Source organism: Vidua macroura, chromosome 2 (assembly GCF_024509145.1).
Source record: "Vidua macroura isolate BioBank_ID:100142 chromosome 2, ASM2450914v1, whole genome shotgun sequence".
Lineage (NCBI taxonomy): Eukaryota > Metazoa > Chordata > Aves > Passeriformes > Viduidae > Vidua > Vidua macroura.
In genome coordinates, this window is record NC_071572.1 from 109,733,258 (window position 1) to 109,760,637 (window position 27,380).

At 36.2% G+C, this 27,380-nt stretch overlaps 1 protein-coding gene across 1 annotated transcript in view; it reads right to left on the minus strand.

Annotated features, from left to right (window-relative positions):
- The window catches only part of GBE1 (1,4-alpha-glucan branching enzyme 1), a 138,487-nt gene that overhangs the window by 101,930 nt on the left and 9,177 nt on the right, over positions 1-27,380 (minus strand). Inside the window, exon 2 of the mRNA XM_053970837.1 lies at positions 3,444-3,613. Within this exon, the coding sequence (XP_053826812.1) occupies positions 3,444-3,613 (170 nt within the window). The remainder of the gene's footprint in view (positions 1-3,443; positions 3,614-27,380) is intronic.

Below are 27,380 nucleotides of genomic sequence, written 5' to 3' on the forward strand. Positions count from 1 at the left end.
TGCTGACTTCCAAATTAATATATGAATACTTACTCTCAAGGTTTTTAAAACCAGTAGCTTTCTTTTTAGAATTAAGGAATTGTTTACAGATAATCCACTGAGCCCCTGCATGACCATGTGAGTGTTCCAATTCCCAAGTAAGTTCCATGGGTTGCTTTCAAAACTCACAGTTCAGTGACTTATTTTGAAATAGTCAATTTTAAAGCAGAAACAAATTGCCAGTAGTCACTGGGTTCCTCAGCAATAGGGCATGCAAACGAAATATTCAGTGTTATTACTGAGAGCTTTTGAAGGAGCTATAATGTTGATAGAGCCTCTACTGTTGGAAATTCAGCTGACTAATTGCCTCATATACTTGATTCACTGAGATGCTGAAAGTACTAATTGACAAATCTTAATGGTTTTGGATGCTCATTTCTAATATAAAGCTTTGTACTAGAACACAAACGGATACAATACTTTTTCTATCCTATTATGGGGTTTTAAAGAGACAAAAAAAGCTCTGAAATCTCTGAATTCATATTTTTCATTCTCCCATCCACTTACAGATTTGTGTGCTATTACTAATCCCTAGCTTTTTTTTTCCCCCCAAAATACACAGTGATATTAAGAATTTTCTATAAACTGGATCTATCCCAAGTTTCTCAGTAACTCTCGTAACTTCATTAGAAGTTTCTCAGAATAAGGTATAAAAATCCCATAATTTGGGACAAAATACCTTAATAGCAAAGCTTTTATTGTCTGTTATAAGCCATAAAAGTCATTCAGAAAAAACTTTACATATACAGGACTGAGGCTTCACATGTATTTAATTACAGAAGTAAATTATTCATGTTTATCTTACACATAATTCGTAACAAAGATATTATCAACTATAAGCTTAATTATAAATCTGGAAAAAAAAAGTTCAAGGTCTCTGTACACAACCTATACTTGCCATTTTAATTTTTACTAGTTTTTGATCCTCAAAAAACTTAAGATGAAATAGCAGAGACTAATACTCTGGGTCTTTACATCAAAGATCAAGATATTCTCAGACAATACCGTATCATTAAGGAAAACACTGCTACTCATCACCAAACAAAAAGCATTAATTGACAGGTTTTTTTATTATATACCACCATATTTCAGTTTAAAACCTGAAGAGCTTCTGTCATCTAAATTCAATGTTTCTTTGTCTAAGATTTCCAACTGCCCCTGACGTGGTTACACTATGGTTCTTTTTATAAAAAAGTTTTATTAAAAAAAAAATCTTATTAAAAGCAATCCCAATATCCAATTTAAACACAATATAATCATAAATTTAGTCTGAGACTTTAACCTGCTTGAAAACTTAAAGAAAGGTTAAAGGGATTCAGTTTTAATTAAACATATCTGTAGCAATCTGACTCTAAATCTTAGGGTTTTGCAATCCAATTTCTCATGAGAATATTATTCAAGATCATATGAATTGAATGACAATCTTCCATGCCTTCCAAGTACACTATTGTCCCCTTTGGGAATGAATACTTTACTATGCCTAAATGATATATAGGAGAAATAGAGTTTTTCCACATCACAATGAATTTCTGTTAATTTATTTTCTCTTCATATTGCTATATTCATTAGTGTCTAGATACAACTACTCTAAGACATTAGTCCTAAATTTCTGCTTCATATGATGTACTACATCATGATTACATGATGTATCAAATATTTAAAATTAAGTAGAGTTTAGAAAACTATTCCAGTGTTTAGCCACCCTATTCTGGTATACATATATTTCCCCCTGTAACCTGATAAGCCAAGTTACAAGTTATAGCATCTTTTCAAAATATTAAACATATTATTAGAAGTCTGTTTTTAATATTACCATCCCTTAAAATACATATTTAAAACAAATGCACTCTAGTCTTCAGCTGAGTTGAGACATTTAACCTGCACCCATCCCATGAAAACCTTGAGCAATGGGTGGGGTTGCAGCAAGTAGAGGAGAGACAAGGAGGAGAATTTTCTGTATTTTTAAACATATAAAAGTGACCTATGAAAATAACCTGATCTAGCTGCCTTGCAGTCTACACTGATATCTGAAATCACTGTTACCTAGCAGTAGGTGAACTATACATGACTCATTGCTCAGTGTTAAGAGGACATATCCAATTGCAATATAAAAATGCAAGAACTACACTAACCTATTTATCAATGTCTATTCCAATAAAATGACAAGCAGCACTTCAAGAAAAGCTACTTTATCATTCACTATGTTAGTCATATCAAACAGGATCATGGCTGAAAACAGTGTTGCATTAACTCTTCTGATTGACTTCTGCACCAAAAACGGGATTTTTTCTTTTTTAAATAAAAACCTTCCTAAAATAAGAGATTTTCCTTTCAATAGTTTCCTCAGACAGGAGTGGCCAACATCTAGCTTTGTGTTTGAGAAGAAGTAGTTAACTGCTTCAAAGGGCTTCTTTTTTTTCATATTGCTTCTTTGCAATATAAATACACTGAATGCTCCCTAGATCAGTATTTTTGCAAAATCTAAGTCAGATAAATAAAACTTCACGCTTTTGAAGCGCAGTTAAATGAACAAAATAATTTCACAGATAAAGTCCCTGTTCAGTAAAAAAACAGCAATGCAAGACCTAGTACTTTGGCAGACCTAACTGAAGAGAGAGTAGAGGTGAAAGGGAAAAACAGAACCAAGCTCTCTGAAACCCTAAACAAAAAGGAGAGCAAAGAATTGTATTGCAGGATTGAAGAGCCATGATGAATGTCACTTTCATCTAAAAATTTTAGAACATATTTTGAGTGTACCTAGCCTTCAAATAAAAAGCAAATTTATATTTTCCTTTCAAATTCAAAGGGAATAGTCTTCTTGGTTCTCAGAGCAAGCCAAGCAATTCTTCCATGTAACACTGCCTTTCCCATTCTACTAATGTCTTTCTTTTTCTGCCCTCACAAAAACAGAGTAGCTACTCTTTCAGTAATATTTAGTTTGATTTTAGGCTACCATTTTCCAGCAGAATTTGTGTCTAAATTCTCAGGATGGGTGAGAATTCTCAAGGGCCTTAGTCCTTAGACAACACTGTTGCTTGATCAGTAAAAGAAGATGAAATAAATTATTTCACTATTATTTTTGCATCTCTGCATATAGTTTTATAAAAGTCTAGTTATAAAGCTTTAAAAAGAACTTCAGGAAGTTTAACTACAGCCTCGAGTTGCAGTGTGATCCAGTGTGACATGAGTCTTTGGGGTATTAAAAAATGCGTAACACTGACCATGCAACAGAAACACATCTTCATAAGCTACTGCAACACAGAGGCAAATATTAATCATTTAAGCCATGACACACATATTTTACTATCAGAAGTTCATAATTGTGACAAAATTGTCTTAAAAAGAACAGAATATTGATGTATAACATTGTGCAGGGGAGAAGAAATTTTCCTAAGAATACTTACTGAAGTCACCTGCAAGAAACACTGCTTCTGCTCCTGGTGCCCACTCTTTGCAGTATATTCCACCATCTGCAAGTTGGTTAACTCCAAAGGTTTTGTAACTTTTGGTGAATTTATCAAGGCCGCCTTCACTTTCCTCAATGTTCTTCAAGTGGTTATAAAACAGAGAATACCTTGCAATGAAAACAGAGAACATTTTTTAGAAAGATTAGCAAGTGTCTCTCTCACATTAACTAGTGTAAAAACCTAAAAAAAAAAAAAAATTAAATTAAACACACTAATATGAGATTCACTGCTTTCTACTGCAATAGAAAAAAAAAAAAACAATCAAATACAAATCATGAAATTTTTCCATGGTTGTTACACAGTCTAAAATTGCAATCTTGTGTTTGTCAGTGCTTTCTCTACTTTACAGGAACATTTTGCACTTTCAGTCTAAAACTACAATTCCTGACTGGCAGCCAAGAAATCCCAGTATTACTACACAACAGGAGAACTTCACACTCTGAACAGCCTAGCACTTTTCCTTCCATCTTATTAATATCAGACACAACCCTCCTAGGGAGAGCGGGATAAGCCTGCCACATCTCTCACAGCCAGTTTTAATAGACAAGACAATCTCAGGCCACTGAAAAGTTTGCAGTACAGCATGTCAGCATGGACAAACCCATCTGGTCCTTGCAGAAAAGGGCTCATTAGGCAACATCTTTACAGAGCTGATCAGCAAGACTTTGAGGTCAGTCCCTGACACTGAAACAATTTGGAAAAAATTATAGCTTCATAAAAGTAATTATTTGGACAATACCCTACTTACACCAATAGGAACTGAAATGCCCTAAACCTCTAGCATAAGCCTTTGCTTGTAACAGCTTAGAGTTTTTTGACATATTTAGCTATGTTTTCTCCAAGTAGGTTTCTGGAATCGATGGTAACATCAGGGGTACAATATAAACAAGACAGTCAACTTTGACCCCTAAATTATAAGCTATTTTGTGCAGAAGCACAGCTAAAAGCTGCAGTTGAGCATTTAATTAATGCTACCTGTACAGTTTTTTTGTTTGTTTTCAGTAAGACATGCCTGAAGTAAATTAGAAATGTGTTTTTTTCTTCATAAATGGTAAGGAGTCTTCTGAAGTGTATAAAAACCAGTAAGAACCCCAGCAAAACCAAACTCAGCCTTATTACACTTCCTACATTTTGCAATAGGAAATAGAAACACTAAACCAGCATTATGGAATAGCACCTTGTTGCTTAAAGAAAAAGTCTGTTTGCAGTGTCAGGACTTAGAACTCTGTGATTTGTTGCAAAGTTTTGATTTTTTTGGCCCTTAATTATTTTTAAGTACAAGAATAAAATGTCTAATTACTAGTTAAGATAAACAGCACTACCTGTATTAATTTGGAGTACTATGACTACTATTAAGGTTAATCTCCCAGTCAGTTTTTATTATTTTATTATTAAGACTGATGATCATCTTTAAAGGGAGAAAGATTTGAAAATGCCTCCAGGATACACTGTAGCAAATACACTCATAACTATTTTTGCCCGTCCACCTGCATTATTCCTTTAAAATTTGCTCATGGGTATAATCCTCAGAAGTCCATTACTAACTACTACTGCTCTGATAATCAATTTCATTTATGTTCTTGAGGGAAAATATTTTGTCAGATTTCCAACTATAAGTGTATCATATATATATACAAACTCAGTTGACTGACTTACATTTTAAACAGCTGCAATGACAAAGATTTATATAATGCTTAAATACAGAAACACAGAGCAAGTCACAAATACCCTCAGAATTTCAACATATATCATCTGATAAACTCAAATTACTCTATTTTTGAAGGGTTCTCCTCAGGGAAAAAAAATAAAACAACCACTATAGCTTTGAAATTTAAGTAATTCTCTAATATATCATACGATACAAGAAGTATAGTTATATACATATAGATATATGTTTTGTGTGTGCATATATATTTAATTGGTTAAGGGAAAAAAATATATAACAAGAAGTATATTTGGAGTGTTATCTGCAAATCTCTGTTTCTCTGCCATTCAAAAGCTGTTTCAAAATTGCTGCCTGCCCCATGTATTGCTTCCACCTTGTTCCACTGTGGCTGAAGCAGGATCTATTTTACTATAGGCAGCTGCTGTAACTTCAGAGAAGACGTAACTGAAGCAATGAGCTTGACACAGGTAAAATAGAAGAGGGAGTTTTGAAATATGTAATCTGACCAAAATTATTCTTCTCCTCCCCTCTTTTGCCACAAATACATTGTCACAGCTTTAAGAACATGATTAGTTGGATGTGGTATTTCCCATATTCAGCAGAAAGCAGAAAGAGAGGTGAGCTTAATTTTTAAACAAAAGTCAGTCACAAAGCTTTGAAAGCTGCAGAAGAAGGAAATTAATCCTTTATTACCAGAGAAGAACAGTAGGCCATAAAGAAGGACTGAAATTTCAGTGCAGAAAAGGAAAAGGCTACAATTCACTTCACTTCAACTAGAGGTGCACATGCCAGTTGTCTACTCCTCTTCCTCAACATGATCCCTTCCTAGGAATCAAACCCATTCATCTCATTCAGAAGAAACAGGCATCTAGCAAATTCAGGATTTGAATGTGGGATGGATGAAAATGGACTTTTCTGAAAGCAATTATGTGATTCTATATCTTTGGGAAAAAAAATCAGTAATACTGACATTGTAAACTCTCGATTCTTGTCATAAACACACTAAGAACACCCACTGCTTCAATTTTTGCCTTTCAGTAAATTCAGAGTTTAAGCAAACCATGACACAAAGAAACTATGGCACTTAATATATGAAATGATCATGAGTATCATTGTAAAAAAGTCAACTCTTTGCTCACTTTGCAAAGAGTGGTGAGCAGGATTACATGCTCAATAAATTATTTTTGGGGGGAGAGGGAGGGGAGGCAAGAAAGGGAACATGTTAGAAGAATTGTTGAGCAAGGATGTATAACATTTTTACAATGGCTTTTTATACAGGACAGACTTGGAACAAGCAACACAGCATCATGTACATTGAGAAAGAATGCTCCTGATATTTGTACAGAAGCATGCTGCTTTTAATAGACTAAGTTAATTCAGTTATAATTGCTGCATCACATTGCAGACAAAGATTTTTGCAACTACTAGTGTTCTCTGTAATTGATTTAAAATTATAATCTAGAAAGAATTTATTCTTTTTAACCACCTCCCGAGATTATCCAGTAAGGAACTGTAGTGTGCTCAAAGCTCACAAAAAAACTCACCAGCTCCTGAAATGAATCAATTACTTTTGCTATGAACTATTCCAAAAGCTCATCTCAGGAGATGAAATACTTCTGAACACAGAACAACATCACTTGTCACAGAAGGCCTGGTAAAACAGCAGAAAGGCCTTGTAAAGCAGCAACTGTAGCCTGTTGCTCCTTTTAAGGAAAGGACTCAATTAAGTACATGCTCATGTCCAGATTTACGGAACTTTAGGGTTTTGCTTTCACAATATTTCAGCTTTCATTTCTACATTACTACATTCTGCATTGCTACATTTCATTTCTACATTCTACATTACTAATGCTTAACTGTTAAACACTTTTTTTATCTTCCAAAGTGCCACCCCAGGATTACACACAGAAAATGGCAGGATTTTTTTTTTTTTTTTGTTCAACCAATTCCTAATATTTATATTGTTCACTAATAGCATATAAGTCTTAATATCAGAGATAAACACTTCATTAAGACTACATTTTGTGATGTCCTCTTCAACACTTTAAGTTATGTTCAGCTATGCATATATATGCATATATATGACAGACTCTGAAAGCATTTTGTAAGTGAGAATCTCAACATTCTGGACATGGGAACAGTCAACCTCAGCATCTAGAGCTGTAAGTCACAACAAAAGCCTGACTTCTGCCTTCACACTTTTCAAGTTCTCAGAGAGTGAAAAGTTTGTTAAGATTTTGCAATATCTGAGTGTTAATGTTGACACTGGTGAGGATTACAAGGTAAAAACTATACCCAACTGTGACTTGGAAGTACAGTTTGGGACAAAATAAACCTAAATTGAGCATCGAGAAGATCCACAGAACTTCTGAACAAAGCATCTGAAGTGACTGAAAGAAGTTGCACATGAAGTCCTTTACTACAGGTACAGCAACACAAATCTGACAAGTGCAGGCAGCAGAAGTGGGGCTGCTTATGGTATACTCCTGGCTCCTGGAGTTTTTATGAAAAAGCAGGGTTTTCAAGTCCCATATTCATTCATCTAGCCTCTGTTAATATATCAATGCTTCTTAAAACTGAAATTGTTGCCTTCAGACCTACTGGAAAGATTTCCACTCTTAGCATCAGCCCAAGAATACTGACTACCTAGACTGAAACAAAGTACTACTCCATTTCTAAATACTTTTACACCAACATTTTTGCCATCTCCATGATTATTTCAGTGTGAAACACTGGTAGTCGTAAACATCACCTGAAACACAGTCGCAACAGTCTTTTCCTATTGTTACATTCATAATTTGTAACACAGCATTGCTTTAAATCCCATGCTTTATATGCAGTTTTGTTTGAAGCCTTACAATAGAAGTGTAGGAATTGGCTGACTTTCCATAGAAGCAGGATTAAAACATCAAACATGAATTACAATAATGGCTATCCAGTAAACAAATATCCCACCAAAAAAATAGCCTTCCAAGTGAACACAAAGAAAATATTACACCAGCAACCACTTCAAGAATTGACATGTCAGGTGAGCACTTATTCCTCACACTTCTATCACTGAAACACCCTCAAATATTTTGTTTTATGGATACCTATAGAACTAAAATTTATGCAGTAGAAGTAAAGAGTTCTCAGTTTAATGCTGAGCTATAAACCCTTATACCAAAAAAACATGATGTTCTATTTATTTTGTAGCTTTGATATACAAACACCCTGGTTTTGCAGCTCTTATAACCACTGAGTTAATTCAACTATTGAACCCATTAAAAAAAAATCTCAGGTATATGTTAAAATTGTTAGCCTCAATATGAAGCATAAGAAAAAATAAAGCTAAGCATCTCCTTCCTCACCAAAGTCAACTTCTTTATTGAAATAAAACTTTTGGCAGATTATTGAGAGTCTGATGGTAAGTTAAAGCACTGAGTTACAGCTCCACATAAACCCTTCTCATCTTTATTCTTCCAAACAGAAGAGGTACTAACTCCTTCCTGGCCACCTCATAAAATAACAAAGAGGTATTGCAGTATTTTAAACTTTTAAATTTAATCAGATTAGCTTTAGTTTCTCAGGCATCACAGGAGTCCAAACAGAAACTAATATAACCAAAAAGGCCTTGGCAGCATACAAAATACTCTCATTTAAAGAGGCTGGTGCTGAACTCCAAGATGGCTGCAAAACTTCAAGACATTTTTATGCCCATTCTCATGTTTTTTTACAAAGCTGTTGTTATTGCAGGTTATAGAACAGTCAGTCACCTTACTGTAAGACCTGTGGTGACAACACCAAAATTAATGATTTTAGCCCCTCTTCTGCTTATGATGCTGGTTTTAATAGCTATTTATCTTTTAGATTTTTGTCCACATCAGCTTTTTGGTCATAGTTTATTTCTACAGTATTGGCCCATTATTAATGCTAATTTATTCAAAAGATGAAAGCAAGTAGGAGAGACTTTGATAATGGTATCTGGTATCCATATGGAAAGCCCAATTCTGCAGATACCAAAGGGAACAGGACATGAAAGAAAATACAGAATAAGGTACTCTCTGTAACCAAATCCTCCATTTTCCAGCAAGTACAACCATTTAAATTAATGTCAGTGTCATGGACCACAGTCCATGGCTTTATGGGGTTGTTCACTAATTACCTCTTTCTAATATTGTTGCTATCACTTTGAAGATGTAGTTGCAAAGATTTTCACCGACACCAAAACCAGTGCAGAGTCCCTACTCAGAATAGTGAGGCCCTGATTCTCATCTTCCCCTTTCGTCTGTAGCCAGTTATTCCGTCAATCTCTCATCATTCAGCTGGTTAGAAAGCAATGGATTGCAGGAAGACCGAGGTAGGAGAGATAAAGGTCTTCCTGAAGCAAATTTCTGCAGCCCAGTAAATCAAAGGCACCAGACCACTCTGAACTAGAATAACGCAATACAAGCTTCAGCTTCTTCAATTTCGTTTCTCACTAGTGAAAATATACCAAAACAGGAGCCCTGGGTTTTACTTCATTCTTTTCTCCACCCCCTATCATGCATTCTTCATTTGGCTATTCAGAGTATGACACAGAGTAACCACACTTCAGGAAAATAGGAAGTAAAGGCATAGTAAATCTTGGGTAGGTATGACTACTTGAGAACAACAGATTTACACCATTTTTAACTTTTACCAATTGTATTGTTGTAGTTTATTGACTCGCACTTTCTGTAAGCAAGTCGTGTCCCATTCAGGAAATCTTTTTAATACACATTTAAGTAGGTTAAGGACCATCAACAACATGTAACTCACATAGCCTTTGAAATGTTAGAACAAGTCTGAGATAAATGCTTTAGAAGCACAAGATAGCCATAGATGATGATTATAAAGATCCAGGAGGTGACCACTTAATTTTGTTTTTCTGCAGGTTAAAAGTAAAGTTGTTACATGATTCTGAAATCACGATCTTAAGACGTTTCCCCATAGCTAAATCTGAATTCCCCAAATGTTCTAATTGCTCCATTCACAAAATTGTTCACTACAAAGCAATTTGTCCCTCTCCAACATCAGAGGCAATTTAAAACACACTTTTAGCTGAAAACTAAGACTTCTGCAGGTTGGCCAATGGCATTAAGTTTGTTTCAGGAGTAACAAAATCAATAGTTACCCAAATTGAGGATATAGTTATTCCAATAAGGAACTTACACAGTTAAATATTTTTTGTTGTAATTCCTACTAAAAATGTGGGTTTTTTACTAGCTCCTAGAAGACCATCCAGCAGAGAACTTGTAACAGTGAGCAAGAAAGGCAAAAGCCTGAAAAACAACTTTTCCAAATTTTCTCTACATGGCAGATAATGAGTAACTCCCAATTCTCTTCGGATGCTTCATGATTTCAGAATGCTGAGGTAAAGCATTTATGCACAGAACACTATGAACAAGGTATCTGATTCAGCATCACCTCCTTGCAAAATAAAGCACAATGACATGCAAGTCAAGCCCTAAAAAAAGTCTAGTATGTAGAAGCACAACAAAATAAGGGCAGAAAAAGGGGAACTACAGATTTTCTTGACATCCTACCAGCAATTTCTAGCAGAGGTGTAAAGACCTATAAGCTGTGATGTCTAATATGGATAAATATCATTTCATAGCATTTTAGCGAGAAGATTATTTGTTGCTGACCAGCAGCATCTTCCCTGCTTTAACCATTAAGGTAACTTAGTGGCTTTGGCAGCATTTGACAGCTGTAATGTTTTTGCCATCAACATCAGAATGAACACACAGCTCTCAATTCAGAACTAAATGCAGGAGAGATTACACGATGTACCAAATGCAAATGTAATGCAATCAATTATCAACAATTGCTCCACTGGCTTATCTAAACCAATCCCAATCCTAAAAACAATCCCCCTCCCACCACCTCCCCCTGGCCAGTATTTAGAGGTTCTCTTATATACACTCCTGTTCATCTCTCACCTGCCTCAGTTTATTAGAAACACATGGATGCACCTCACAGGGTAAGTGTAACAAATTACTAGTGTTTAGAAGGACCAAGAAGCATTTACTTTCCATCAGAAGCCCAGCAATCTACTTAGAAACATCAATTCCAGGAGAGAAGAAAGAACTGTGCATGTATCAACACTTCCTACAAGAAAGCCATTCACTTTAACCCTCTAATGGAATAAAAGGTATATAGTAATTTTTAAAAATGAAAAAAAACTAAAGCACACACTCCTCAAGGAACACAGTAAGAAAAAAAAACCCAAAGAAAAATTAAAAACGAACAAACAAAAAAACCCCCCACAGACAAACCCCCAAACTTTACAATACTAAGCTGTGTTACAACCTCCTGGAATGGCACAGCTACGTATATTCTGTATCTGCCAAAGCACTCAAGACAGCTTCCCTATCACGAGGGCACAGTCTAAATAAGACAGCAATTACAAAATAATGAGAGTTCTATATATTTTTTCTCTGTATGTAAGGAGACAAATATACCAGCAGCATACTTCATTTATTTAGGTATAGGATTTCTTCATTTCATAGTCGTTGTCCCACTATTCCTCTGTTAAGTAGTCTTTATTATGCATGACTTGTACACTAAAGCCCCTCTTTTAGCTATAATAATTTGCTTCACTCTTGTGATGATATCTGAAGTTGATGGACTTTCTGGAATTAATGTAACTACAGAGAAACCCCATCACATCTGAGCAGAAAGCTGTAGAAACACAGCGACAGATTTTCTCAAAATCAGTAGACTGAGGCTGAGTTAGCTCATGTTTCATATTACACAAGAGAAAATAAACTGAAAGGTCAGTTGAACAGTTACAGCATTGCCCTTTTCCAAGGTAATCAGCAGAGCATGTAGCAAAGACGTGAACACAAGCGTGACTGGAACGACAGTAGCTGATAAAGAGGCTCTTGCTGCCAAAAGTAGTGGGACAAGACACTGCTCTCTCTCAGTGGCTGTCAAGGAGTGGGGCACACAGCACACCCTACTTCACTAACTCTGATTTATTGCTTTAGTTTGAAATTGTGTTCTTGCTAAACATTCAGGTTTCCATATTGCCAAAACACACTAAAAAATGTAACACTGAACATTAATCGCATTCACGGATAACCTAGAGGAACAACATAATTATTAATTTGTTTGTAATATGGACACAACTGAGTCAAAAACTCATCTGGTTTACTAATGCATTTTTATTATAAGTTCAAAAATTCTTCTTGTTATTCAGTACTGTATAACTGGAAACCAAAGATTAGATTTTTTCCCCATGCTAAAAGCACCTTATTGTTCCTCTTCGAAGCATGTATTAGTAGAACATTCAAAACTGTTTCTACTCATCATATCAATAAATACTTAAAAGCACTTTAATCTAGAAAGAATTCAGATGCTTTATTTACCAGAATTCATTTTAATGAAGCTGTAAACAACAGCTTATCAATTCCCATTTGATTCCACTGCTAGCTATTGCTAACAGACCCCCTTTGTGTTAACAGAAATCATGGTCTAGTTTGGGGGAAAGAGTCAGGGATTATTACAGCACTACTACAAAGCTGGAATCAAAACACAGTTGCAGGGCAAGAGACTTCAGAGAAAAAACAGATTTTTTGTAAAAAAAAAAATTTAAATTCTCCTCTTGGTGGTCAAGTGCTATTAATTCTTGCAGGACTTCAGTAACCTGGAAGCAGCAGTTCTTACCATTTCTATAACATTTATTTGTGTGGTGAGAACAAGCTCACACACCGCCTACAGTTGTAAAAGCCCTGCACAGTAACAAAATAATAGACTTCAAGAACCCTTGAATTCTGTTTTAAAGCTGGTTTGTATACTGTGGGTTTGGGTTTTTTACTAGCTTGCCACAGCAGCAAACATAAGAAGACATGAGTTTCTTTTCAAACTTGGATTTCAAGTCTGCTCCATCAGTTTGACTTCCATATTGAAAAGCTGCAAGTAACATTAACTGCAATAAACAAAGCTCAACTCAAGCCTAAGGACTTATCTTTCTAAATAAATTCACAAGAAATCAAAACTGAAAGTTTTATTTGTCTACCAAACAGAAGAAAAAAAGCTTTTAAATCAGAAGTCCTGATTTATTTGAAATAAAATGCCAGATATTCCTCACTACCTTTGCTACTCATCCCACTTGGGCAGAAACACAATGGAGTAAGAATTGATATTTGAATTCCCTGACAAAAAACTGCCCAGCTGCTCTAGCTACTGCTTCATTGCTCATTTCCACAAGTCGTATTTCACTTCTCTTAAAAATACACTCCAGAACCTAAAAATAAAGTCATGATATAATGGATAAGATCAACAGCTTGTATATTCAAGCTACTGTATAGGTCACTATTTGAAAGATATGGTAGAAACTTAAATAAAAATTATCATCCTTTATAAATATCAGAAACAATCCTATAGTAAGGGTAGGTTGTGTTTTTGTCAGACTTGAATCAGATTTAAATGGACAGCCATTTTAAGAGACTGTCAAAAAGATGGTTTGAGAAAAGGTACCTATAGCAACACCTGCTTCTTTACTGCCTCTCCAAACCTTTCTCCCTGTAACAATTTCCTCTCCATAAACCTACAGTATTCCACCTAACTAAATAACCCCTTACATTCTATTAGTTTTAGAATGTGTATTTACTTGTGCATCATCTAAAAGACATGATTTGTTTTCTTTCTGTCATTCACAAACATATACTGCCAATCCCTCTGTCATGCACACAAACATCCTGCCATTGTAGGTTTCTTCCTGGCCTTTGTTTGTCATCATCCACTTTTCATTTACCTCTCTATTTTATTGTAACAAACAAAACTTCACAGTACTCCAGGAGAGAAAAGCCTGCGTGAGATTTTTACACAGCATCATAGCTAGAAAAAACAAGTATTAAACATGGAATGAGAAGGAAGGACTATTGCTTTTATTACTGGCCACTATGCCAGCTTTGATCAGCCATCACTGATTTGATCAGGGAGTGTTGTCTCTGCAGGCTCAGGAGCTGTGGGGGCTGTTCACACAGACCACACATTCAATTCCCCCAGCACGTCTGCTCTGCTTGCTGGATTCCCTGTAATGCCTGGGAAAAGCAGCCTTTTGAGAAGATCATTTTAAGGGAGAAAAAGTCACTTGTAGTGATTGGGAAATAAGATCTGGGATATTTGGGGTGGGGGGGTGAACACCATTATCACACCAGCTCCAGTCACCTCAGCAGAGGCACCACAGCGGCTTCACAGCACAAACTTTTCTAAATTTAATTCTTAACTGCTTTCACTGCAGACAGGACCAACAAGGGAAGCCAAGCACTCAAACATTTATACAGTCCACAATGCCAAGTCTTCATAATTTACCATCAATGTACTAGAAGTATAATTAGAACTTGTGTACTTGAGAAATATCTGTAACTAGTCCCAGGCAAGCAAGTCCATTCCCAGAGGAGCCAAGCAAGCTAAAAGCAAGTACTGTTGTTAAGGGCTGCTATGAGTAGTTTGTGACATTCATAGCCAAGCATTTTCAAGGCGCAGTCTAAACAGAGTTTGTTCCAGACTTCAGTTAGAATGAATACTGAGGCAAGAAATACTAGCCATTAACAAGTTTGTATTATCCAAAAAAGGCAAATATCAGATTTTCCAAGTTGCTATACTGAAAATTTTAACCTTTATCAAAAACAGAACACTTCAGATTTTACATAGTCTGGCAATTCTTGTGAAACACTAAGGTACCATATCTCTCTGACATAATCTCTAATCTGATTAAAACTGTATGATTTGCTGCATCACCCAAATCTGTTAAGCATGTAACTGCAGAAAAAACACTGTCCAGCAACTGTTGGATTCATCCCACATAGCCCCTTCCACATGATTTAAGCTCCTAAATACATATGACACACTTCCAAGACACCCCCCTTCTGATGGGATTGCAGCTGTACTGGATGTTAGGGAGAGCCCAATAATTTTAGACACCAGTTACTTTGCAGCCTCCAAGCATGTGAGTCTTTTCTACAATGTGACTTATCTGTCACAACATTAGAAAGCTTATGATTCAAGTTTTGAATTGATATGACTAAAGAAAATTGCAAACAAAATACAGGGGAGAGTATTAACTAGTACTTCATTACTATGCAACACTCATCTCTTAATAACTCAAGGCACATCAAGACAGTGAAGTTTACAGCAGAATTTTAAATATCTGAAGTGATGAGGTAACTAGAGACACAGAGGAAACCACCTGCAGCAATTCACAGCAGAACTACAAACTTAGAAAGTGTGGTATTGACAGGGTTAGTCATCCTGATACACTGATACACGCAGGTGTAACTAGTCTTACTATGAAATACTAGTGGGAAAACTTCCAAGATCATGGAATAAACCCTCATCTAATATTAGGAGTTAGGAAATAGAAGATGAACAATTTTTTTACTGGATAGATAAAAGTGGTTTTCTGCAATTTCAGATTCATCTTGTCTGCTTAAGACTATATGCACCTCCTAAAACAACTACTTAAGTTAAAGCCATCTTTCATATAAAATTTTGACATAAGCTTTGTTTATACAAAACCTTTTTTGTAAAGAATTAATATTACTAAGCACTCACTACAGATGGATAAGCTTAAGCAGCAAATAGGTTGAGCAACATAGGGATGGATTATATGTTGGATAGAATTTTCCTTTTTAGTAATTTCCCACACATTATGAGATTCTTATGACTAGTTAGTATATTTTTTTTTTCTCTTTATAAAGGAACTTTGACAATTTGCACTGGATGACCTGCTTGAAAAGCTGTATTTCGAAGTACCTGTCCATCTTTAAAGAACAAAATAGAAAAAGCAGTGTACTATAGTCTTGACTGAAAATATAAGTATGTATATGATTGTCTGCAAATCTGACTGTTTACATCCCCTTTCCCACCTGAAACTCATACAACAGAATATAATAGTAATATCTCTTTTACTGGAACTAAGCCTAGAAAATACTACCAGCTCCAATTTCCAGCCTGGAGAACTGCTGAATAAAAACCTACAAACTGAGTCAAGCAGGACAAGAGGTTAGTCCCAAAGCTTCAGTCAGGCACAGCCTCCTTATTTGAGGTCAACTTCATATGCACCAGCACAAGAGAATAACACAGCAGAAAAATCACCTTTTATTCTTTGCATCAGAGTAGCCTGGCCATTTATTATTCCAGAAATAAATGTATAACTTTTAAACTGCATATAACCCTCCCAAAAAGCCATACTTAAACTCTTGGAGAGCTTGAACTCGCATTCAGCATTTACAAAGCTACACATACATTACCATCTATACCACAATCGCCTATTCTTTCCCTCCCAACACACACAGTTTGTGCAGAAGCCTTTTTCAATTGCCATCTGAACTGGTAAAGGGTGAAAGATTTGCAAGTAAAACACATGCAAAAATTGACAGGGGTTGCCACCCAGAGAGAAGAAAATAAATATTCTCTTAGGACCAAGGCTCCATTCCTGTAGGTTTCACATGCAAGAAAACAAAATCCTGAACAATCCAGTCCCAATACAGCATTGACCCAGTCCTAAGCAGGAGGCTGAAACACAAACAGCTTTGACAGGTCCCCTTCAACGAGAATTGTTCTCTGAACATTTAGTACTTCACATCTACTGCAGCTAGACAGTTCTGCTTTAGAAAAAATAAATTTAAAACCACCACAAAGAACATAAAATACATAAAACCAACAATGGAGATCACAACAAATACTACAAGCACTGCAAATGCCAAAGCATTCTAATATATCTTGGATTACTGGCAATCACATACACCTCCCCTAAGCTGGCTTTAATTTTCTTTGTTTGTGTTTCTGTATCTATGCACACAAGAATTCCACAAGACTAAAACACACAAAACCATGAAAAAAACAGTCCAGCTACTACCTCAAAAGTAGTTTAGTATCTGTCTTCCTTTGCAAAGGATAAAACATACCTCTACATCACCAAAGAGGGAGTAAGACAGTTTAATTCATTGCAGTGTGATGGCTAGAATTAGTGTAATGCCACACATTATGCAGCCTCTTACACAGCAAAGAGCTGTTAATATGTACCTCCCTAATTTTTAAATCTGAAGGAAGACTGAATTCTTACAATCATTCATTTACTCTAAGAAAAATTCATAATTATTCTCACAGGTTTTTTTTTTTGAGCTGAGCATTTAGTGCCTTTAAGAATGTGCACACTAAATAAATTCTTATTTTATTTTAAATGTTAAGCCACAGAGTGGGTGATTGTGTGATGAAGTTTACAGACAGTTTTGTTCAAAAGCCCTGGTGTGGTGTCCCAATGCACCACATTACACAATACACTTGCATTTGGTTATGACAAAAAACTTCCAGCAACACATCAGACAGACAAGAGACTGGCAGAAAGGCCCTTCTTTCATCCTCACAGTCCTTTAGTACAGGTCAGACAGACAAACAACCCAGAACCACAGCTTCTTTTCCAAATCCAAATTATTACACAGCCAATGCAGTTACGTTTCATGTCCTCCATGGAGAAAAAGCTTGTTTAAGGTTTCCAGCACAAGATGTACATATCACATTGAGGAGGAGAACAATAAGCAGGGCTCGAATGTAAATGTTCTTTTTTCCTTAACCTGCACTGGAAGGCACCCCTGTGCATGGCAGTGGAGTTGGAACTGAATGATTTTTAAGGTCTTTTCCAACCCAAATCATTTGATGATTTTAGGAAATACAACTGAAAAAAACCAAATTTTCAACTTGTCAGACAGCTTCTTAAGAGAAGCTTCCCAAATGTACCAATTATTCCTAATCAAGCATAAATTTTCAAGTTGCTTACTGAGGTATAATCCACAAAAACTAGATTCATGAAGGCATAGACAGTATACATAATGAACAATTTGAACAAAAAGTGATCTGGACAATTTAAGGAGTCCAAATCAACAATTCATCCCTCTTTCTAGTATTAAAAGAGTTGCTAGAAATGCATTGCACTCGTGTAATACTTGACCTTTGGGGGAGGCCCCATCTGTTCTCCAACACAGATCTCACCTTGCACACATGATACAACTCTCTTCTATTACACCCTTTAAGAGCACACAGGACCTACTCAACTTCTCCACCAGCCCTCCCATTTAGTTCCTCAGGCTCTCGGCACTTTCCAAGTCCAGGACAAGCAAAACGCAGGGTACCACAGCCAGGTCCTGACCTGTTCTTTGCCCACACCTTTTCCCTTTATGGCAAGACCTTCCTCCTCCCCTTCACCTCAGATTGGAGCAAAGGCAGGCTGTGAACTCCCTGAGTAATAGGGCCACTTTTCTCCATACAGGTCCAAAAACAAGTAAAAGTGTCCATGATACAATTTTATGAACCTGACATTTCAAATAGTTCACACATAGCCAAGACACACAGGCAAAAAAAAAAAAAAAAAAAAAAAACAAACAAAACAAAACAAACCCATGAAATCAAAACTAAACCCATTCTATTAAAAGTTTAAAGTATCTTGAATGGAAAAACTAAGTTCTTTAGTTAGCTCATTATTTACATATGAAATTACAGGGCAAAACAGGTAAGCACTTTCAAAGTATGTAATTTGGCAGAGGCAGATGCCAGCAAACATGAGTGACAATGAACATGATATAGTTCTATAACTAAATAATATGATATTTAGTTCTTCTACTAAAACAAACAGAATGCTAGGGCTAAATTTAAAAACTAAATCTTGTCTCATTGCTGGTCAGCTAGCTCTTTCTAGACCAAAATTCCATGTCAGGCACCCTCCAATTTTCCTTTGAGAATAAACTCCAAGTAGCAAGTAGTTGCCAAAGGGTTTTGTGGGGGGTTTTGTTTGTTGGGGTTTTTTGTTGCTGGTTGGTTGGTTTTGGTTTGGTATTGGTGGGAGGGTGATGGGAAAGCAGCAATTATGGGTGTGAATTCAACAGAAAATAACTCAGCCTACTTAAGTATTGATTTCCTACTTTGTTTGTTCTCCCAGAAACAAAAATAAACTTAATACTAAGTTTAACTTTCATCAAGGACAGCTATTCTGGGACCATTCAGTGAACTTCAAACTTTGCTTACTGCTAGAGTTCAGAAAATGCTCACTCTTGGACAGTTGAGAAAAATTCAGAAAGGGAAAAAAAAAAACAAAACAAAACCACAAGACCCCACTCCCAATAAGTCACAGAAAATACACACGCACAGAGTTCTCCCCATCAAATCCATGACTAACACATCTTGAACAAAGTTGAGTAGCCAAATAACCCCATTTCATTAACAATTTTGAAGACTGAAGAACAAATGCTATCACAATTTTAATTTGCACTTGTAATCTCCTTTATTTTTGAGCTGTATGATCCCATGCCACCAGCTCCACACAAACTCACAATATCCTCTACTCCCTCTACCCTGAGATCACCCATAAGAGTTCATAAGTTTTCATGAAGAGTTTCAGTAGTATGCAGCATGTTCCAATTGAATATTTCAGTGTTATTAAAATATATTTTATAACAATGACAGAATAGGACAGATTTTGTTCCACAAGTACTTTTATTCTGGATGACTACAACACAGATACATCATAGACATCAGAGGAACAATTAAAAAAAACAAACTTGTTCTAGGTTATTACCAAGTACTAAGGTATTTGACTATCAAATTTTGATCTTTCTAAAACATATGTTTTTCTTTTGTAATTAATGCTCTGGAGTGAATTCCCTCTACTACCTTGTAAAGCAACACAACTGCTGTATTTTTTCAAAATAAAGATTTCTATTATCAACCTCAGAATCCCAAACTTCTCAAAGACCATGAAGTGCTGGCTTGCACACCCACAATACTTACTCCAGATTGCTCCCTGTGTAAAAATAATACAATAAAGGCTGACAAGGAAATGGTTCTCATGGCAAGCAAAAGCAGGAAAGGAAATTAATGTAAAAAGCACAGACGACGTGATATAAATATTTTTTAAGATCTGCAAACACGAAGTCTGTATATTTTACCCTTTCATAGTGCTTGAATTAAAGATACCTTTGCAATAATCGCAAGGGTTGTGCACTGTCAGTAATGTATGATGATATGATTTTTGTTTGGCTGGGTTTTGGTAGGATACAACATTTCCCATAATGTACAGCATTCCCAGGAGTACTGACACAATCATATCCAATACAAATTGCATCATGAATAATGCAGAAGCTATTTCTTTAAGATTTGACAATTACCTGTATTTCTAAAAATTTAACAAAAAAGCACTTACGTGGTTCTATCTACTAATAAAAATTTCTTAATGATAGCTAGTCAGGATACCGGAACACCAAGAATTAGTGAAGACTCACACTGAAATATGCCATTATTTCACCTGAAGCTTGATAGCCATCTTGCTCATGTAGACACATGATACAATGATGCAAATATTTAAGCTCCTGCATTTGGCCATCTCCCTTGTCAGCTATCACAACAGAGCACAAAGGAACAAGCAGGCAGAAGCAATAATCCACCACAAAAGTTATTGAGATTTCATGTGATCTGCAATTACCATGTCACTGCAATAACCATTATGAAAAGCAACACTACAGGTTGCAATTACAACCTGTTTGCTCCAGTCATATTGTGACCACCCTAACAATTATTTAAAAACCCTATCCAGACAACTCCCATACCACACACTTCCCCTCCATAGCTGGAAAACAGAACACAGCAGAGTCTGGACACTCCGAAAGAGATGTAACCCAAGCTTTCATGACAACCTTTAGAGTTTGTCTGCAAATCTGCATTTCCTATTTTCTTTTCCTTCCACTCACAAGTTTGCCTTGGCTCTCACAAACACCAACACCTTTTAATTTTATTTTTGTTGAGGCAATGAATATTTTTACAAGTTGCAGAGTGAAGTTATTAGATAAGACAGGAATTCAAATTCATATTACAGTAGCCACTTTGTGTGTACATGTATGCAAGTGTATGAAATTCCACTGCATTCACCCAGTCCCAAATTTGCTTTGGCTGTATCATGAATGGTAGAAACAGCAAAGTATATTAGAATCTTATGGTAGTATGTGCAACAGTACCCTAATATTTTATCCTCATCATGACACCACCTATTCAGGCTCCAAGTCAATATGAGTTTTGAAACACTAAACTTATAATCTGATATCCTACACTGCAGTTGTAACACACTAGCTTGTTTGCTGGGGATATATACAATTCTAATATTGTTTAATAAATAGCTCTGTCATTTAATTAAGGTCATTCATGTAATCTGTATTTGGCAAGATCTATCACGGTAAAACTTCTCCACATTATTCTACATCACAAAGGAACCTTTCCTGAGTCCATCTGTCAAGACTACAATTTTCTCTTTGCTTCAATTTCCTCATTTCTTTCATAATTCACAAGTGGATCAGTTCATGAAAGTGTATCAATAGAAACAGCAGGAAAAAAAGAAAATCTTAAGCCAAAGCTTTTAGCCTAAGAAATTATGCATTCATTGCCAGAGCACATGCACAACAGCACTGCCATCTCGACTGTTTTCTAGATGCCTCTTTACATCTTACAGGCTATTAGATTTTACCAGGTAAAAGCTCATACCCCACTGAATTTTGAGATTTCTACAATGCCTCTTGTCCTCTGAAGGGGAAAGCAAACCACAGCAGGAACACCACCTTGATGAAGCACAGCAAGACCCAGAGAACTCTCAACCAGCACTTTTCAACTCCTTCCTATCTTCTCCAACAGAGCTGTTCATGCAACCTCAGTCTTGGTCAGCCTATTCTGCACAAAGCTTTAGAAAGTCAGAAAAGTAATTTACAAGCTGCAGGGGATGGATACTTTCTTTACACTGACATTTGAGAATCAAAAACTTCAGTAAAATACATTCAGAAAGCTAATCTACTGCAGATAGATGTTAAAAAAAAAAAAAAACCTTCTAGTTTAAAATAAAAATACTCATACATCTGAAAAATTTTATGGGAATACATCACTGCAAATATGAAAGAGATTTAAAAGCAGCCACAAATTACTTTTATGCCTACTTTTCTGTTACAGTTTCCCTGCAACAAGAATTATGGTCCTTGAAGGAAAAAAAAAAAAAAAAAAAAAAAAGGCTTTTGCATGCTCATGCTCAGAAACATCAAAGCTAGGGTTTAGAGCCATCAGATCAAAATTATGTTTCTCTGTGCCAGGAAGAAGCAAGTGTCAGCTTCCAACCACTCCAAAAAGGTGGTAAACAAGTTAATTTAGGATTTTTAAGGTTAATACCATTGTTTCTCTGATACAGATCTGTCTTATCTTGCTCTAAATAGCAACACTCACTGAAAATGCCAGGAGTAATGCTACCAAAAAAGATTCCCCTCAAACACCAAAACACAGCACAAGCTGCTTCTGGTCCTTATTCTCCTGCTTTTTCTCAACTATTCATCATCACTATGGCAATTCATGGAAAACCAAAGGATAAAACATACCTGTTCAACTCAACAATATCCATGCACTCTCTGTATTTAACTACATTGTAACAAACATGACTGTAAGCACCATATTGTCTGACACCTATCGTGGTGTCACCTATATTGATAGAATGAATGCCAGAAAAGGTTCCAGAGGCTAAAAGCCTTCTCCCTTCTGACAAATCCCTGCATTTCTTACAGTTCCTGGCAGGCAATCCACACAGCCTAGCAAGAGAACCAAGATAAACTTAAGAAACAGAATAAGAGAACAGCACACATACAAAAAAAATATTGACACACTTAGCACATCTGTTCTTTTGAACAAGCAAAGACCGGACAGACAAACCTTAGTTTAGAAAAAATGTCAAAAAATAAATACAAAAACCACCACAGTTTACTACTATCACATTGCTTTCCTTCATACAGACTAAACATAGCTTGTATTAAACAAATGTCACAAAGCATTTAATAAAAACCTATCTGTGGAGAAATCTCAGTGGCATTTTTAAAGTTATTTAAACAAGCAATTACATACAGAGGCTGCTGACAAGAGTCAACAATACCCAGAGCAGCCTTTGAAACTGATAACCCACAGTAATCACTGGAGTCAAATACCTGAAGTTCAATCTGTTACCTCTTGGTAAAGTCCACAAGTTGCACAAACGTGGTGTCAGACCTCCTATTTCAGTCAGCCCCAGCACTGTCTAAAGGAATTATGCAAGTGTTCCCAGGAGCTGTCTCTAACCCCTCCAACTGTTGTTCTAAAGTCAGGTTTACATTACAAATGCTTGCTAATGTATTAGCAAACACTACTGGTGAGCAATGTCCTTCTGGCTGCAAAAGTCCTTAGTGGGTATGCCATTAGATGAAGGCATTCATCAATACAGTTTTTTAACAGGGTTGGACTGGGCATCAGCAATAATTTGTATTAGGAAATGCATGATCTTACACCATAAACTGTGTCAATGTTGTACATTATATTGGTAATGTCTTTTTGAGGACATTTACTACTTGCTCTGGACTTTCTACTTCAATAACTCCCTCTTTTGCTTCCCCTGTCAAGGAGTGCTATTATTATCCAACCTCCACCCCAGAACTCACTATCCATTTTTGAGAAAACACTTAAAATTGAGTAACAGTAATTGACAGGTACTGGGTTTGCAGCAAACTATTCTGATCTCTGCTGCGTAAGGACAAACAAGCTGTTCAGTGAGACATCTGGAGAAGAATCAGATCTTGACAGATTTGGCATTTCCTGCATTTGTAAGGCTTGGGAGCTGTTTCTGTCAGAAATCATTATGGTCAAAGTGGTCTACAATGACACTTAATGGACATAATTGCCACTTTGACCTACCCCCATTTTGAGCTGGAAATCACTCAAGTCAACCCTGACTGCTGCTGAAAGATCAGTTTGATGTCTACTTTGATGACAATATGTTATTTATGATATTAAGGAAGGTCATGCCTTACTTCTTGTTCTGCAACTCAAAGGCCCCCATCTTAGATGAAGTATTTGCTTCTGCTGTAAAAGGAAGTCTGTTTATGTTATTGTTTATACTACTAATTGCTAAACAAAAAGCCAAATCACTTGGTCAAAATACAGAATGCCTGATAGTCACACTCAAAGACAACGTTTGTTACCTTGTAATACTCAGGCCACAACTTCATGGTCCAAAGAGATCCTATTCACAATGCAAAGACACTTTAATCCAGTCATTGTTATTGTGCGGTAACAACATTCCTGCTTTACTGGCTGTGCTAAAATAGTTGACATCCAAGCCCTATTTCAGTCCAGATTTAATAAAGTTTCAAGTGAGAGTGATCATTAGTTGTATTTAGCCACCTAATCTTTTTAGTAAAGCTTCTCCTGTCCTTCCTGAATTCATAAGCTGTAGCTGAAATACACACATCTCCAAACAAACTGAGTGTATTAATGTTACTCATTTGGAACCCACAGACACTTTCTACCAAGTAAAGGTGCAAAGGACTAGGTTCACTTCTGTACTACGAACACTTTTTCATCCTATTATCAGTTCACAGAAAAAGCAGGAGACTGCTTTCCTCAGAAGAAAAAGCATACTTTTGAACAACCAGATTTATAGACTGTTTTTCATTGTCATTTAAGAACCTTATATTTTTATTATCCAGTTGAAAAAGTTAACAGAAACTGTTTAAGCAGTAGATGCATGAAATCTGTTGAAGCTCACTGTACTGGGAGTCTTGCAGAAAAGAAGTTGCAAGGTGACAGCTGCTCTGTTTGGAGCTGTTCTTAAGGCTTGAGCAGCTTGAAGATTCACCTGAGTAGCAGTCATTGCCTGAATGTGAGGACAAAGTGAATTTTAGACTAGCTTATGTGCGATCTTCAGTCCTAAAACATGCTCACACCTATCTCTGGAACAAAATACCTTCAAATCAGAGAAAAGACAGCTCCTGCTATAAATCAGCATTCATTGCATGACAAATTCTGAGGATAAAGAAGTGGAATTTGTATGCAAGTAGCAAAGCTAAATGTGCCCAGATAGTATCAGTACATGGCAACATTAAGTCTGGCAGAAAACTTCTCTAACCTCCCCCAGGTCTTGGCTCCTGTAAACTTGAGCTTTTCAATCATCATCTACCACAGCAACATGAAAACAACATACATTATTTAATTACACACTGACATTATGACCCAATAAGAGTAAAAAAAAGAAGAACCATACCAATTATTAGGGTTTTAAATTTTTGAGGAAAGTTCTCCATTCGCCTACATACACATCAACTCTGGCATCCAAAACTAAGGGCACAGGAGAGAGATGAAGAGGGAGTCTTCAGCTTTGAAGTGTTTTTAACTACATGAATTTACAGTGTTCAAGTGAAGTAACAAATAATAAAAGGGTATGAACTCATACACTTATTCATTTTAGGCCAAGTAGCAAATAGAAAAAGCTCTTCTGCCCAAAATTCTTGATGAAACAAAGAAAATGCAAAGAAGTTTGGCAAATATTTCTAAATGCCAACACTTCTTATTTATGAATTTTTGTCTGAAAGAACTAATCACTGTAATCACATTCAAATTATGCTGCAATAGCAAGCAGAGTTTTTAATAGTAATCTGCTATTTAAAGACTATTACAAGACTGATTTTTTCCCCTTAAATACTTTCCAATTGTTGTAAACAGGATTAAAACAAAGCAGCAATATTTTGAAAAAACCTTTCAGATGTTTATAAAATTAGGCATTAAGGAACTCTTATTAGAAAATTTGTAACAAATACGCCATAGATTAAGTCAATAAATTCTGTAAGCTACAGCTAAACTTGCCAATGAACTCTAGTGGAGGCTGAATTTACACACAGACCAGCTAAAACTCCTCAAAAAAAGCTGTGTCTATATATACTTATTCATTACGCACATGAAGTGCAATTAATAAAGATATTTTTATGGTCTTTGGGGAAAATACATAAAAGGCTGTACAGCAAACAAAAGAAAAACTAGCACTCACATTAAAAATAAGCTTTACATCACTAAAAGCTAAGCTACAACTACTTTGAATTTTGCACAGACTAAAACATCTTTAGGGATCCAATTCCTCCCCATTTTTAGCGGTGGACATTTGTGTTTGGGGGTTACATGTAAAGGCAGGGCAGGGAGGAAAGAGTTAAAACACAGACCATTCTGATACTCTTACCAGTACCAAGCTCCTGCCTCAACTGACCTTTTTAATCCCTTTATCACTTCAGACTTTCCCCCTCACTGCCTGACAAAGCAGGCAGCAACACCTCCTTGGATTTGCTTTCTCCAAGAAAGGGGAAAAGCTGCTTAGACAATGGACACCGACTCAAGTGTGGAACCCAAATGCTACGCTTTGCTGCAGCCTCTCTCCCACCACTTTGGGGCTTGCCAATGAGGAGATTATTCTTCTACTCATGCTACTGCTGTGCAGTAACTCAAAAGCACCTGTTGTTGCTAAAATCAATTGATAACCAGCACCAAGAAAGTAGCCAAGAGCTGAAGAAAAACAGAAGCACAAAGAGCACTCTAACTAAAAAGAATATGGGGAAATTGGTACAGTTATTTAAGACTCATAAATGCTGGACCAAAGGAAGAAGATAGTACAGCCACCACATTATTTGCAAGATGAAAGATTTAATGATATTCTACCAATGATCTTCTTTTTTAAGCTGTATTTTTCTGAGTAACTTCCTCTTTAAGTGACAATATAAAAATGTACAGAAGACACCTGAGCCCTGATACCTGAGAAAGGGAAATGAAAAACCTTTCCCAACAGACTATGTTTCACTGGGAAAAAAAACTCACAGACATGTTCAGAGAGGCCATACCATTGGCAGAACTAGACACCCACTGTTTACTTCCCAGAAATTAAGTATGTTATTAAAAACAATATCCATTTATTCAACTTGAAAGATACAATGATCCATGAGCTTTCCAAAGATTAAGTTAATGCTTGGGAGTTCAGAGAGAGACAGTATTTGGTTGTTCAGACAGTAGATTTAATTTAGCTGGCTCATTCAGCATGCAGAAACTTTACCTTGTTCTCCACTGCTTTAGCATTCTCAAAAGAAGCTGTAGTCTAAACAAGCTTGTAAAGCTTGTCTTTTTTCAACTTTGTTCCTTCCTTTCTTTCCATGGAGGATTTTCCCTCATTCCTTCTGTACTTCTCTTAGGGATGTCAAAGGTTTTCAGGGAGTGAGGACAGCTGCAGAATGATGGGACACAGGCAACAACACAAGATGACAAATCCCATCAAAATACAGGCTGAGAAAGGATTTGAGAATCAACACAAAGTATTTATTTGCCTTAAGTCTTACATTGATGTACCAAGT